Source organism: Belonocnema kinseyi, chromosome 2 (genome assembly GCF_010883055.1).
Source record: "Belonocnema kinseyi isolate 2016_QV_RU_SX_M_011 chromosome 2, B_treatae_v1, whole genome shotgun sequence".
Lineage (NCBI taxonomy): Eukaryota > Metazoa > Arthropoda > Insecta > Hymenoptera > Cynipidae > Belonocnema > Belonocnema kinseyi.
In genome coordinates, this window is record NC_046658.1 from 180,096,677 (window position 1) to 180,107,546 (window position 10,870).

Below are 10,870 nucleotides of genomic sequence, written 5' to 3' on the forward strand. Positions count from 1 at the left end.
ACTGCCAAAAATTCGCACCTTTGACAGGTTGCCACAGGTGAACGCATCCACTCACACCTGCCAGGCACCCATTTTTACGATCCTCATCATCAGACGAACATCGTATGTGAAAATTGGCCTTATCCGTATCACGCCCCCATTTACGTTGTCAGCCCACGGTATATAGGTGACTCTTGACCTTTGCCTACTTTTGTCTAATACTTTTTCCAATATTCGACTACTCAGTTGAAAATGGAACTACTTTGTTAAAAATTAATTTTCTTCATTCATGATCCATCTTTTTCGGTAAGACCCTTCTTTCATTAAAAATTTAACTATATTCTTAAATTGACTATTTTTTTTAATTTGATTGAAAAATTGTGTATTTTATTAAAAATTAATCTTTTTGATTAAAAATTCTTTTTTTTAACAAAAGTAATCTTTGGGTTTACAAATTCAATCATTTGGTTAAATATTCTTCTTTTTGGTTGAGGATTCATCATTTTTAATAATTTGATGTTAATTTTTTTTATCAACTAGTCTGGAATCAATTTTTTTAACCTTGATTTCTATTTCTAAACTGTACAAAAATTGCTCAACCTCCGCTAGATTCGAAAGTAGAAAAAAAAGACAAAAAAAAAGAAAAGAAATTAATCGCGCCTCGCCGTAACTTAGTGGGTAAGAGCATCATATCGGCAACCTGAAAGACCTGGGTTCGGATCCCAGAGGAGCTTGAGAAAAAATTTTAATATCAACTATTACCCTCTTCGCTTAGAATTGGTTCACATTATCATCATAGAAGGTATTATATTTGTGTAAAATATGACCGCCCCACCCTCTAGTTTTTGTCAAATGTTAACGTTTTGAGATGTTTTGGACGTACGGTTATCTCTAGTATTCAGAAAGTCGAACAATTTATTTTAATGACTTTTTTTTAAAAATCCCAAATTACCAGAGTTAAGGAATTTACAAAAATCAAAAAAACACACGGAAATGGACATTTTAAGCCAAATAACGCACGATATGAAAAAAGTAAAGAGGAGAAAAATGTTACTTTTTGAATGCCCTGCAAGATTATCATAACAACTTTCGGAATTTTCTTGAAAAATCTAAAATTCAAATTTTAACAGCATAGAAAATAATAAAGCATCCAAAAATTTAATTTTTTGTCTTATGTGCGGGGTTTCAATAAATTTAACTTTTCATGTTTTTGATGCTATTTTTTCGATTAAAACTAAAAACAGAACTATCCCAAAATTACTCATGACAAATAAATCATTTGTACATTCTCATCAGAGAAGGTATTAGATTTGTGTAAAATTTGACCCCCCTAGTTTTTGCCGAAAGGTCCATGTTTTGAGACCCCCTAAATCCGAAAAATAGTTTTTACGAATGTTTCTTTCTGTCGGTCTGTCTGCATGTAATTTATGTCTGTCTGTCTGGCAGCACGATAACTTTTGAAAAAATCATTCTATTAGATTGACCTCTGCCACACTCTGTTAATGTCTTAAACTAAAGGTCAAGTTCGTTAGACAGCCATTTTAGATAAAAATTCAAAAAGTGAGTGCATTTTGAATATTTTTGAGGCCATTTTTTTCAAAAATTATTAGAGTAATAGCATTTACAAACTTCCAAAAAATACAGGAAAATGAACATTTTAAGCCAATTAACGGAAGCTATGAAAAAAAAATGGCGAGAGAAGAAAAGGTTTAATTTCTGAATGCCCTAGAAGATTATGATAACTACTTTTTGAATTTTCTTGATAAATCAAAAATTCAAATTTTGGCAGCATACAAAATAATGGAAAATCCAAAAGTTACATTTTTAATGCAACATTTTCACAGTATTTCAAATATTCTCAAATATATTAATGCATTTAAAAATATATATACATACATAATTATATATATTTTTTTTTTCAGAATTACTTATTTTCAAAATGGCGGACCAAAATATCCCGAAAAACGTGCTTTTTCACATGCTCTCCGGGTATTTCATTTTTAAGGTGAAAAAAACAATAAGCAACCCGAGATTATTATTCAATTTAATATTTTTAGTGTTGCTGGAAATAAAAAAACTAATAAAATGCTAAATTTCAAAATGGCGGTTCGGAAAAGGCGTGCGAAAAATAAATTTTCTAGTTTGTATGTAATGTTTGTTTTAATATCGTAATATCGTTTAAATGTTCGTTTTAAAAACCTATTTTCAATAATTCTTATTATTATTATTTTAAAAATATTAATAGCGTATCCAATATGGCCGATAAAAAAATGTTGTATAATAACAAGACCAAGGCCAACTCAGTCTTTTGAACTCTTCTGTGACCTTACGATTTTTTAGCCACGAACTCAGCCTTATATTATCGCAAATTCCGCTTATCTTAATGTAACTCGGCCTTATTTCATCGCAATTAATCTTTAGTCTATCGCAAAATATGCCTTAATCTATCGCAAATACGTCTTATAACGCATGTATGCTTTTTGTTTCTTTCATCGCTTCCATTTTGCTCTCTTTCCTCTCTCGCATTAACTCTAGCCATTGCCTTCTATCCTTTTTATCTTTACGCTTTCCAACTCTTCTCTCATTCTCATTTAGCAAATTTTATATTTTCTTATTTTCTAAGGATAATTATTCTAACCCTTTTCCCCATTTTTCTCCTCTACCCTTTCCTTCTTCTTTCTTTCCAACTTCCTCGACCGTTTCACCACCTCCACAGTTCGCTTCTCATGCAGGATCTTTCCCATTGTCATGCTCCCCTTTTCTATCTTATCACAGTCTTCCAGCCAATGCCTTAAGGTTCCTCTACCTCTCTCACATAGCATGAATTTTCTTTCCTCTTCTGTAAATCAGTATTTAATCCACTCTTTTGCATTACCACATCTTACCCTCGCGATTACTTTTTACAAAGCTCTTTCCCTTTTTCTCTGCAAATATTCTGATATTCCCTCTATTTTTATCCATTTATGTTTCTCATTATATATAGCTTCTCTTATTTCATTTTCTATTCCCTGCTTAAAAATTTCACTATCTCTTTCTATCAACTCTTGTTGCATTTTCATTGCCCTTTCTGCATTTCTTGCACCCATCCCTTTCAGTAACCACGCCTGCTCAAGTACCTTTCTCTTTCTTTCATTCCATAATCACCCCCTCTTCCATTTTCTCTTTCCTTCAAGCACGCTTTCACTATAGTTCTGCCCTTGCTCTCCAACAGTCTTTCTTCGTATTTGCAAGCCCTGTTACCTGTTCTTACTTTGATTTTTTCCCTATTAACCTCTTTCAGAACTATGTACCATGGCCTCCATCTGTCCAATACTAGCTTCCATCTTATGCATTTTTCATGCAAGTCTTCCACCTCCTCATATTCCTTCCATCCCCATATTTCAACTCCATACATTAAAACATCCAGTACAAGCGCCTCAAACATTCTCATTCTTCTCTTGTAGTCTTCTTTAAATAAGTTGTTTCCCTATGTCCCATACTTTCTTAATGACTATATCTGCTCTTTCAACTCATTCTTTGACGTGATCTTTTACATTCCCCTTTTCTTAAATAAAAATTCGAGATATGTAAACTCCTTGACTTCCTCGATACATTCTCCCCTCCACTTCCAGACCATTCTTCCCTTCCTCCTACTACTTTTTCTCCCAAAAACCAAAACCTTAGGCTTGCCTAAATTTAAAACCAATTTCTTTGCTTCTAAATACTTCTCTAGTATTTTCATTATATTTGCCAAAACCTCTTCTTCTTTAGCTACTATTACCACATCATCCGCGCATGCTAAAGTCCAAAATCTGTCCCCTCCCACCACTAAACCTCCCTCTAACCCATTCTTAAAATATTCCTTCATGTCCGCTATGAATACCGAAAAAGAAAAGGACTAAGTGGACATCCCTGTCTCAATCCTACCTCCATCCAGAATTCTGCCGATGTTTTATTCCCTAAAATTACCTTATCTCTCATATATTTATAAATTTTCCTCACTTTCTCTATCAGACCTATGTCAACAAAGTAGGCACATACTTTTTCTCCTTTTTTCTCAAGTTCCTTCTCTACTTTTTTTTCTTTTTAGTCTCTCGGTTAACACTATGGTATTGCATTTACCTTGTAAGCTGTGTTATATTACATTATATTCCCTTTTATCCTTTCTTAAGAATTGGCACTCCTTTTCATCTACTAAATTGCTTCTCGTCCAACTGTCAGTCCTTTCTTCACCCGTGCCTTGAAACATTCCTTTAAAATACATCCTCCATTCATCCACGCTAATCTTATCCCCTATTCTCCATTTTTTCCTGCTCATTTCATCAATAAAATTTCATGCCATCCCTTCTGTTTTAATTTGACTTATTTTCTCCTCTAATCCCTTTTTCTTATTTGCTTCTTTTTGTTTACATAACTCTCGATATTCCTTCCTGGATGTGACGTAATTTTCCTTTTTCCCCTCCTCTAAAGTTCATGCTCTTTTTTATCCCCTTTTTTCTTTTTGTTACATTCTTTGTTCCACCAAATATTTGTCCAATTTTTATCCTTTTCCGATCTATTCCTAAATTTCTTGTAACTCTAGTCTATCCTGGCTTCTACTTTCATTTGTCTTACAGATTCTTATCCCTCTATATTAGTAATAACATAATCTATTTCTGTGGATGGGTTGCTTTTCATATATGTAAATTCCCTTTCTTCATCACCTTTCTTATTGCCATCAAGTATATACTTCCCCTTCATTATCAAACTTTTCTATGTTTTTCTTAACCTGTTTCATTCCTTTTCCATTGTATATTGTCACAATTCTATGCCATTTTCCTTTTATTTTAAAATCCCTTTCCTGTACGTCACTCGTAACTCCTTTCAAATTTTCCTTTCTTCTAGATTGGTCCTCACTCCCGTCATAATTCCTCCACTTGCTCTAACTTTTAACTTTTGCCTAGTGGCCCCTTGTAATTCCCATCTATGGCTACTTGACAATTTAATTTTTATAATTTTTCAATCTTTTTCCTCTATACAACCTTCCGTTAATCCAACCACATCGAACTTTTCTACACAATTCCAAAAATCTCTGTCCTTGTTATCAATTCCCGGAACATTCCAGAAAATCAACTGAACGTAATCCTTTATTACTTGTATCTTTTCCTTATTTCTGTTAATTCTCTTCTTTCCTTTATCTTTTTATTTTCCTCTTCTATTCCTCACCTCATATTCTTCTCTAAAAAATCGCGTTCATTCTTCTCTAAACTTTCTCTGTCCTCATTCTAAATGTACCATTCCTCTTCTTCACACATTTTTTGGTATCCTACTCTAACTGTCATACCTTCTTTTTTCACTTCTTTTGCAACTTTCCTTATTTCATGCTGAATCTTCCTTTCTTTGAATGTATGATCATAATAAACATACATTTTTTTCTTACCTAATTTATATTTGTTTTTCATCACATCCTGCTTTGCTTCCCATGATTTCGTTTCCACTACTATCACTTCTATTCCGCTTGTACCCTGTCCTGACTTTGTTTATCTTTCCACTTGCCCCTAAATCTTTCTCGAGTACCTCCAACACCGCTGCAATTTCATTATCTACTGTGTCTTGTAGACCTACAATTGTCAAGCTTTTTCTTCTTTCCCACCTCTCCCTTCTTTCTATCTCCCTTTCTACCTCATTCACTTTCTTTGCAATTCCTTCTAAATTTACCCCTTTAGCTACTTCAATTTTTCTCTCTATCGACTCTACCTTGGTTCTTAACTACTCTGCTTTTACCCTTTTCTTTAAATTTTCCTGTTCCAATCTATTCTCGTCCCTGTCTGCCCTTCTCTCTTCCCCTTCTTTCAATTCTTTTTTTAGTGCCTCAATTTTTTTCCTATTCATCTCTCTCTCTCTCTTCTCGCAGACGATTCACTTTCTTCTCTAGGTTTCCTGTCCTTCCCTTCAGCCCTTTTAACTCTTTTTCCCATTTTTCCTCCCTTTCTTTTAACTCTTTTCCAAATATTCCTAATTCCCTGTTTGTATTCAGAGTCTATTCCTAAATTGTCTCCATCTTACTTTGCCCTTCCTTCATCTCTGTTATTTCCCCATTCAAAGTTCTAATTTCCTTTACTAGCATTTCAAGCGCTCCCGCTCCTATTTCTTTTCTTCCCTCTCCTTTACTGTTTTGTTCCTCGTCTGTATTTCCCATTGCTATTACGTCTAGCGGCTCTGTGATCCCCTCTTTTTGGCTATTTCTTTCTTTATTTACTGGAGATCACATCATTTTTGAGTTTCTTTTAAAGGCGTTATACTTAAAAATGTATCTAAACTTTCATTCAGATCCCTTTTTCTCTTGCTCAACGCCGATATCGCCTCTAAATCGTTTACACTGTGCGTTCCGGCTTTTAAACCACTTACGTTATCCCAACTGAGTTTCTTTCTCGGCGGTCTACCTCTCCCCCTCTTTGTTACCAAAACAATTTCGTTTTCTTGCTTGGGCGTGAAAAACTTTAAATCTTTATCTGAATCATTAGCAAGTTAATAATTCAAATTCCCGCATTCCTCTATCTCTGACTTATCCTCCTGATCCACCATTCAATTCGTTACTTGCTCCACAGATGGTGACTCTATACTGATACTCTTTGAAGATGTGATATAATTTTTTCTTTTAGAAATAATTTTTCTTAAAATTTAACTATAATCTGCTTTCCCCGTTCACTCTCCCTCTACTTATCTCCTTTCCTGCACCCTCCTCTACGCAGTAACCCTCTTTTACTGTGAAACTGACAGATTTCAAAACTAACCTAACTTTCCTATTTTCCCGATTTATACTCTTACTTTACATTATTAAACTCCACATATTTATTGTAGATACTTCTCCTTTCCTTATTTCTACTTTTATACCTTTTATTTTCTCCAAAATGACATTCACTCACTAAACAATCCATTTATCCCTCAGCATTATATACGCACATGCACACAACATGAACGCACAAATGCAACCAAATGTATCTTGTGTCATAGGTTAATACAAAAATTTCAAAAACAGAAATCGATTCTGGTTCAATAAGGCTTTTCATTACTGAAGCTTGTTATAAACAATAAATGCAAAAGTCTGGACGATTGTTTTTTGAACATTTAAAAGTTTAGATGATATTCTTTTAGAAATAGAAATTTTTGTAACAACATACAAAAAAGAAATTTTTTCCTTCGATTAGAAGATTACGTTTTGCTTTCAAGAGATCTAGCCTCGATAAACACAATGTCTTTTTCTTTTGATTTTTTTTTAATATTGATTTTTAGGAATAACCGTAAAAATCTGTCAATTTTGTTTGAAAAAACATTTTTTTAACGCTCTAAATTGCAACTGTAGCGATACGGCTTACGAAAAATAAATAATAAATTTGTGAACCACCCTAATTATTTGCCCAGTCTAATGTTATACATATTGTTGAAAATCATTCGAATTTGATTAAGCATTAAGAGCTCACAAACTTTATCAGTTAATCTCGACTATCTAGAATTTAAACGGAAAGCATTATGTTTGATAAAAAAATTTTATTTTCTTTGTTCAGTAAAATCGTTTGTAAACATAGGTTGTAAAAAAGACGGAACAAAAATTCAGCGTGCATGTCGTTAAAATTATCAATCTGTTTGTGAAATCAGTGCAAAGCACCCATGAAATATACAGAACTGGAAAAATTGATAAAAATCTTCTATTATGAAGAAAAGTATATTTACAATGAAAATGAAGAAAATATGTTTCTCAGTGAGCTGCATAATTATAACAATACTTATCATAAGGTAAAACAATATTATATTTTACTAAAATGTGGAAAATTATGCTAATTATAACTTGAAATTTTCATTCTGTCGAAAAGTGCGAGTGTGATCATGCAAAAATTAGGAAAACCAAGAAAATTTATCATTGATACGGATGCTGGAAGTGATGATGCTTTAGGAATTCTTTTAGCATTAAAATGTGAAGCTGCTGATGAAAGAAATATTGAAATAATTGCAATCACTTGCACTTATGGTAACACGGAAGAAAAAAATGTAGAGAAAAATGTTCTTAAAACGTTAACCATTGCAAAAAGGAATGATGTAAGTATAATATTTGCATACATAATAATTAGAATTCTATACATATGTGATATGATACAATTAGGGAAACAAATTCTCTGACAATTTCAGGTTTTTTTCAGGAATTTAAAATTTTTTGAAAATATCATTTTTCATAATTCGCATTTGTTTAAACATCCCAGAATAAAAATTTAAGAAATTTAAATGAGATTAAAATCAGATTTGAAATCCTTTTTAACGTCAAATAATCAACTTAATGTGAAGAATTCCTGAAAATAAAACCAAGAATCTAATGACAAAATTTGGACAACCACCATAAAATGTTTCCATTGCAATCTGAAAAAAATACCCAAAAAAACTTTTTCTCTTTTTCCCCCTAAAAAATAAAATAAAAATTAGTTTTCCCTTTGTGCAAAAATAATAAAGAGGAAAGAAAAATCAGGAGGCAACCAACCAAATCCCCTTCCTTATATATATATTTTTTCGTTCTTTCGTTTTTTTTATGATTATTATTATCAAATCAGAATAAAAAAAATTTTAACATATAATTAACAACGTTTCGGCATTCATACGGCACCATTATTAAAGGAACAAATTTCAATAAAATATTAGTAATCTGCCGGCTGAAATTTTTATTTTTATTTTTTTTTTCCTTTATAAGGGTACTTTATGAATACCGAAACGTTGGTGAATATTTTTCACAAATGCTTTTTAATTGTGATTTGATAAAAATATTTTTTAAAAAGACGAAAGAAAGAGAAGGGAATTTGGTTCTCATTTTTCTTTCCTCTTATTTATTTTAGTACAAAGCAAAAAAGAATTTTTCTTTCTTTTTTAGGGGAAGAAAAGGGAATAAGTTTTTTCTAGATTGCAATGGAAACATTTTATGGTGGTTCTCAAAATTTGGTCGTTCGATTCTTAGTTTTATTTTTAGGAATTCTCTACATCAACTCGGAATATGTAAAAATATCTGAAAAATATATTATCAACATCGATTATTAGAGAATTAAATAATAATAAGAAAAAAACTCATGATTTAATTAATTTTTCTTTATTATCCATTAATTTGAACAATAATATTTGAACAAATATTTATTTTATCTTCTTAAACTTAAAATGAAGCTCACATTTATAGGTGGAATTATTGTGAGTACTATAATAAAAGAAATTTATAAAGTTTCAAATTCTTAACTTCTAAACTAAAAGTATTTCATTTTAAACAAGATAAACAAATTTTTGAGCTAATAGTTAAATTTTCAACTAAAAACAGGTCAATCTTCTACCTAAAAATTACATTTTTTAAAAAAAAGGTCCGTTTTTAACCAGAAATTGAATAGTAGAGTTTTCATTAAATTAAGTATCCACACAACAACAAAATTTTAATTAAATAATTCAATTTTCTACCAGAATGATAAAGTCTAAAATTAAATGATGAATCCTCAAATGGAATAGTTGAATTTTAAATTTTCAAATTAAAAAAGTAATTATTAACATAAATGAGTAAAGGTCAACTTTATTCATTAAATTTTTTACAAAAAAGATCAATTTTTAACTGAGAATAATATTGCTTGCAAAAAAAAATTCCTTCTAAAACGATAAACTTTCATTCGGAAATTGTATAAATTAATTTTTTGGCAACAAAATCTAATATTTAACCAAAGAGATCAATTTTGCACTAAAAAATATCAATTTTAAATAAAAAATGCAATGCTTAAATGATCAGTTAAAATACTGATTTTTCACACGAAAAAAAAAATAAACATAATTCAATTTTCAACCTTTGTAATGAACCTTAAACTTCAATAATAAATTTTTAAGTGAAGCAGGTAAACTTTCAAACAAAAAGTTGAGTTTTCAAACAAGAAGATTAATTTCCAAATATAAAATTTTAATTGTTTACTTAATGATTTTTCCAATCAAATGATGAATCCTCAACTGGAATAATTGAAATTGCATTTTAATTTAGAAGTTAAGTTTTCAGTTAAAAAATATTAATTTGCAAAACAATGAATTTTCAACCAAAGTGATAAATCGTCAACTAGAATAATTAAATTGTCAACCCAAAAAAGATGCATTTTAAACCAAGAAAATTAATTTCTACCAAAAAAGACGACTTTTTAACAAAAATGATACATTTACAACCAAAATTGATTCCTTAATTATTTAAAAAAATCAATATTGTAAAAACAAGGAATACTTAACCCAAGGGTGGATTTCTACCATAATAAAACAAATTTTAAACGAAATAATGAACTTTACACCGAAGAGATGAATTTTACACCAAAATGATGAATCTTTAACTCAAATAACTAAATTGTAAAAAAAAATCATTTTAACCAAAGTGATTAATTTTTACCCAAAAAGAGGAATTCTTAACTAAAAAAAGATACATTTTAAACCAAAGATTAATTTTTTTTAACCTAGAATATTAATTTTTACAAAAAAACTAATTTTCAAAAAAATACATGAACTTGCAAATAAAAAAAAAAATGGTCAACCAAAAATGTAACAGTTAAATTTTCAGTTAAAAAATATTTAACTGCAACTTTCAGCTAAAAATGAAAAATTTACAACCAGAAATTGATTGGTTAAATTGTTAGTTAAGAAATTAATTTTGTGCAATAAAGATGAACTTTTAACACCAAGAATGATTTCTACCGAAAAAGAAACGATAAATTTGAAACAAATATTGAGCAGTTGAATTTTTCGTTAAAAAATTAATTTTCATCTAAAATCATGAATCTTCAACTGCAATAGCTAAAGGGGGAGGGTCGGTAAGGCCGGTTTTTGGCCTAATTTATTTTTGGACTAAAAAATCTGAAAAAATCATGGTAGTATCTTATAAGTATCCCGAGTCGAT

The 10,870-nt window shown here is 30.5% G+C and overlaps 1 protein-coding gene across 1 annotated transcript in view; it reads left to right on the top strand.

Moving 5' to 3' along the window:
* LOC117183076 overlaps positions 1-10,870 on the top strand; it is a 33,415-nt gene that overhangs the window by 16,889 nt on the left and 5,656 nt on the right. Inside the window, exon 6 of the mRNA XM_033376234.1 lies at positions 7,809-8,031. Coding sequence (XP_033232125.1) covers positions 7,809-8,031 — 223 coding nt within the window. The remainder of the gene's footprint in view (positions 1-7,808; positions 8,032-10,870) is intronic.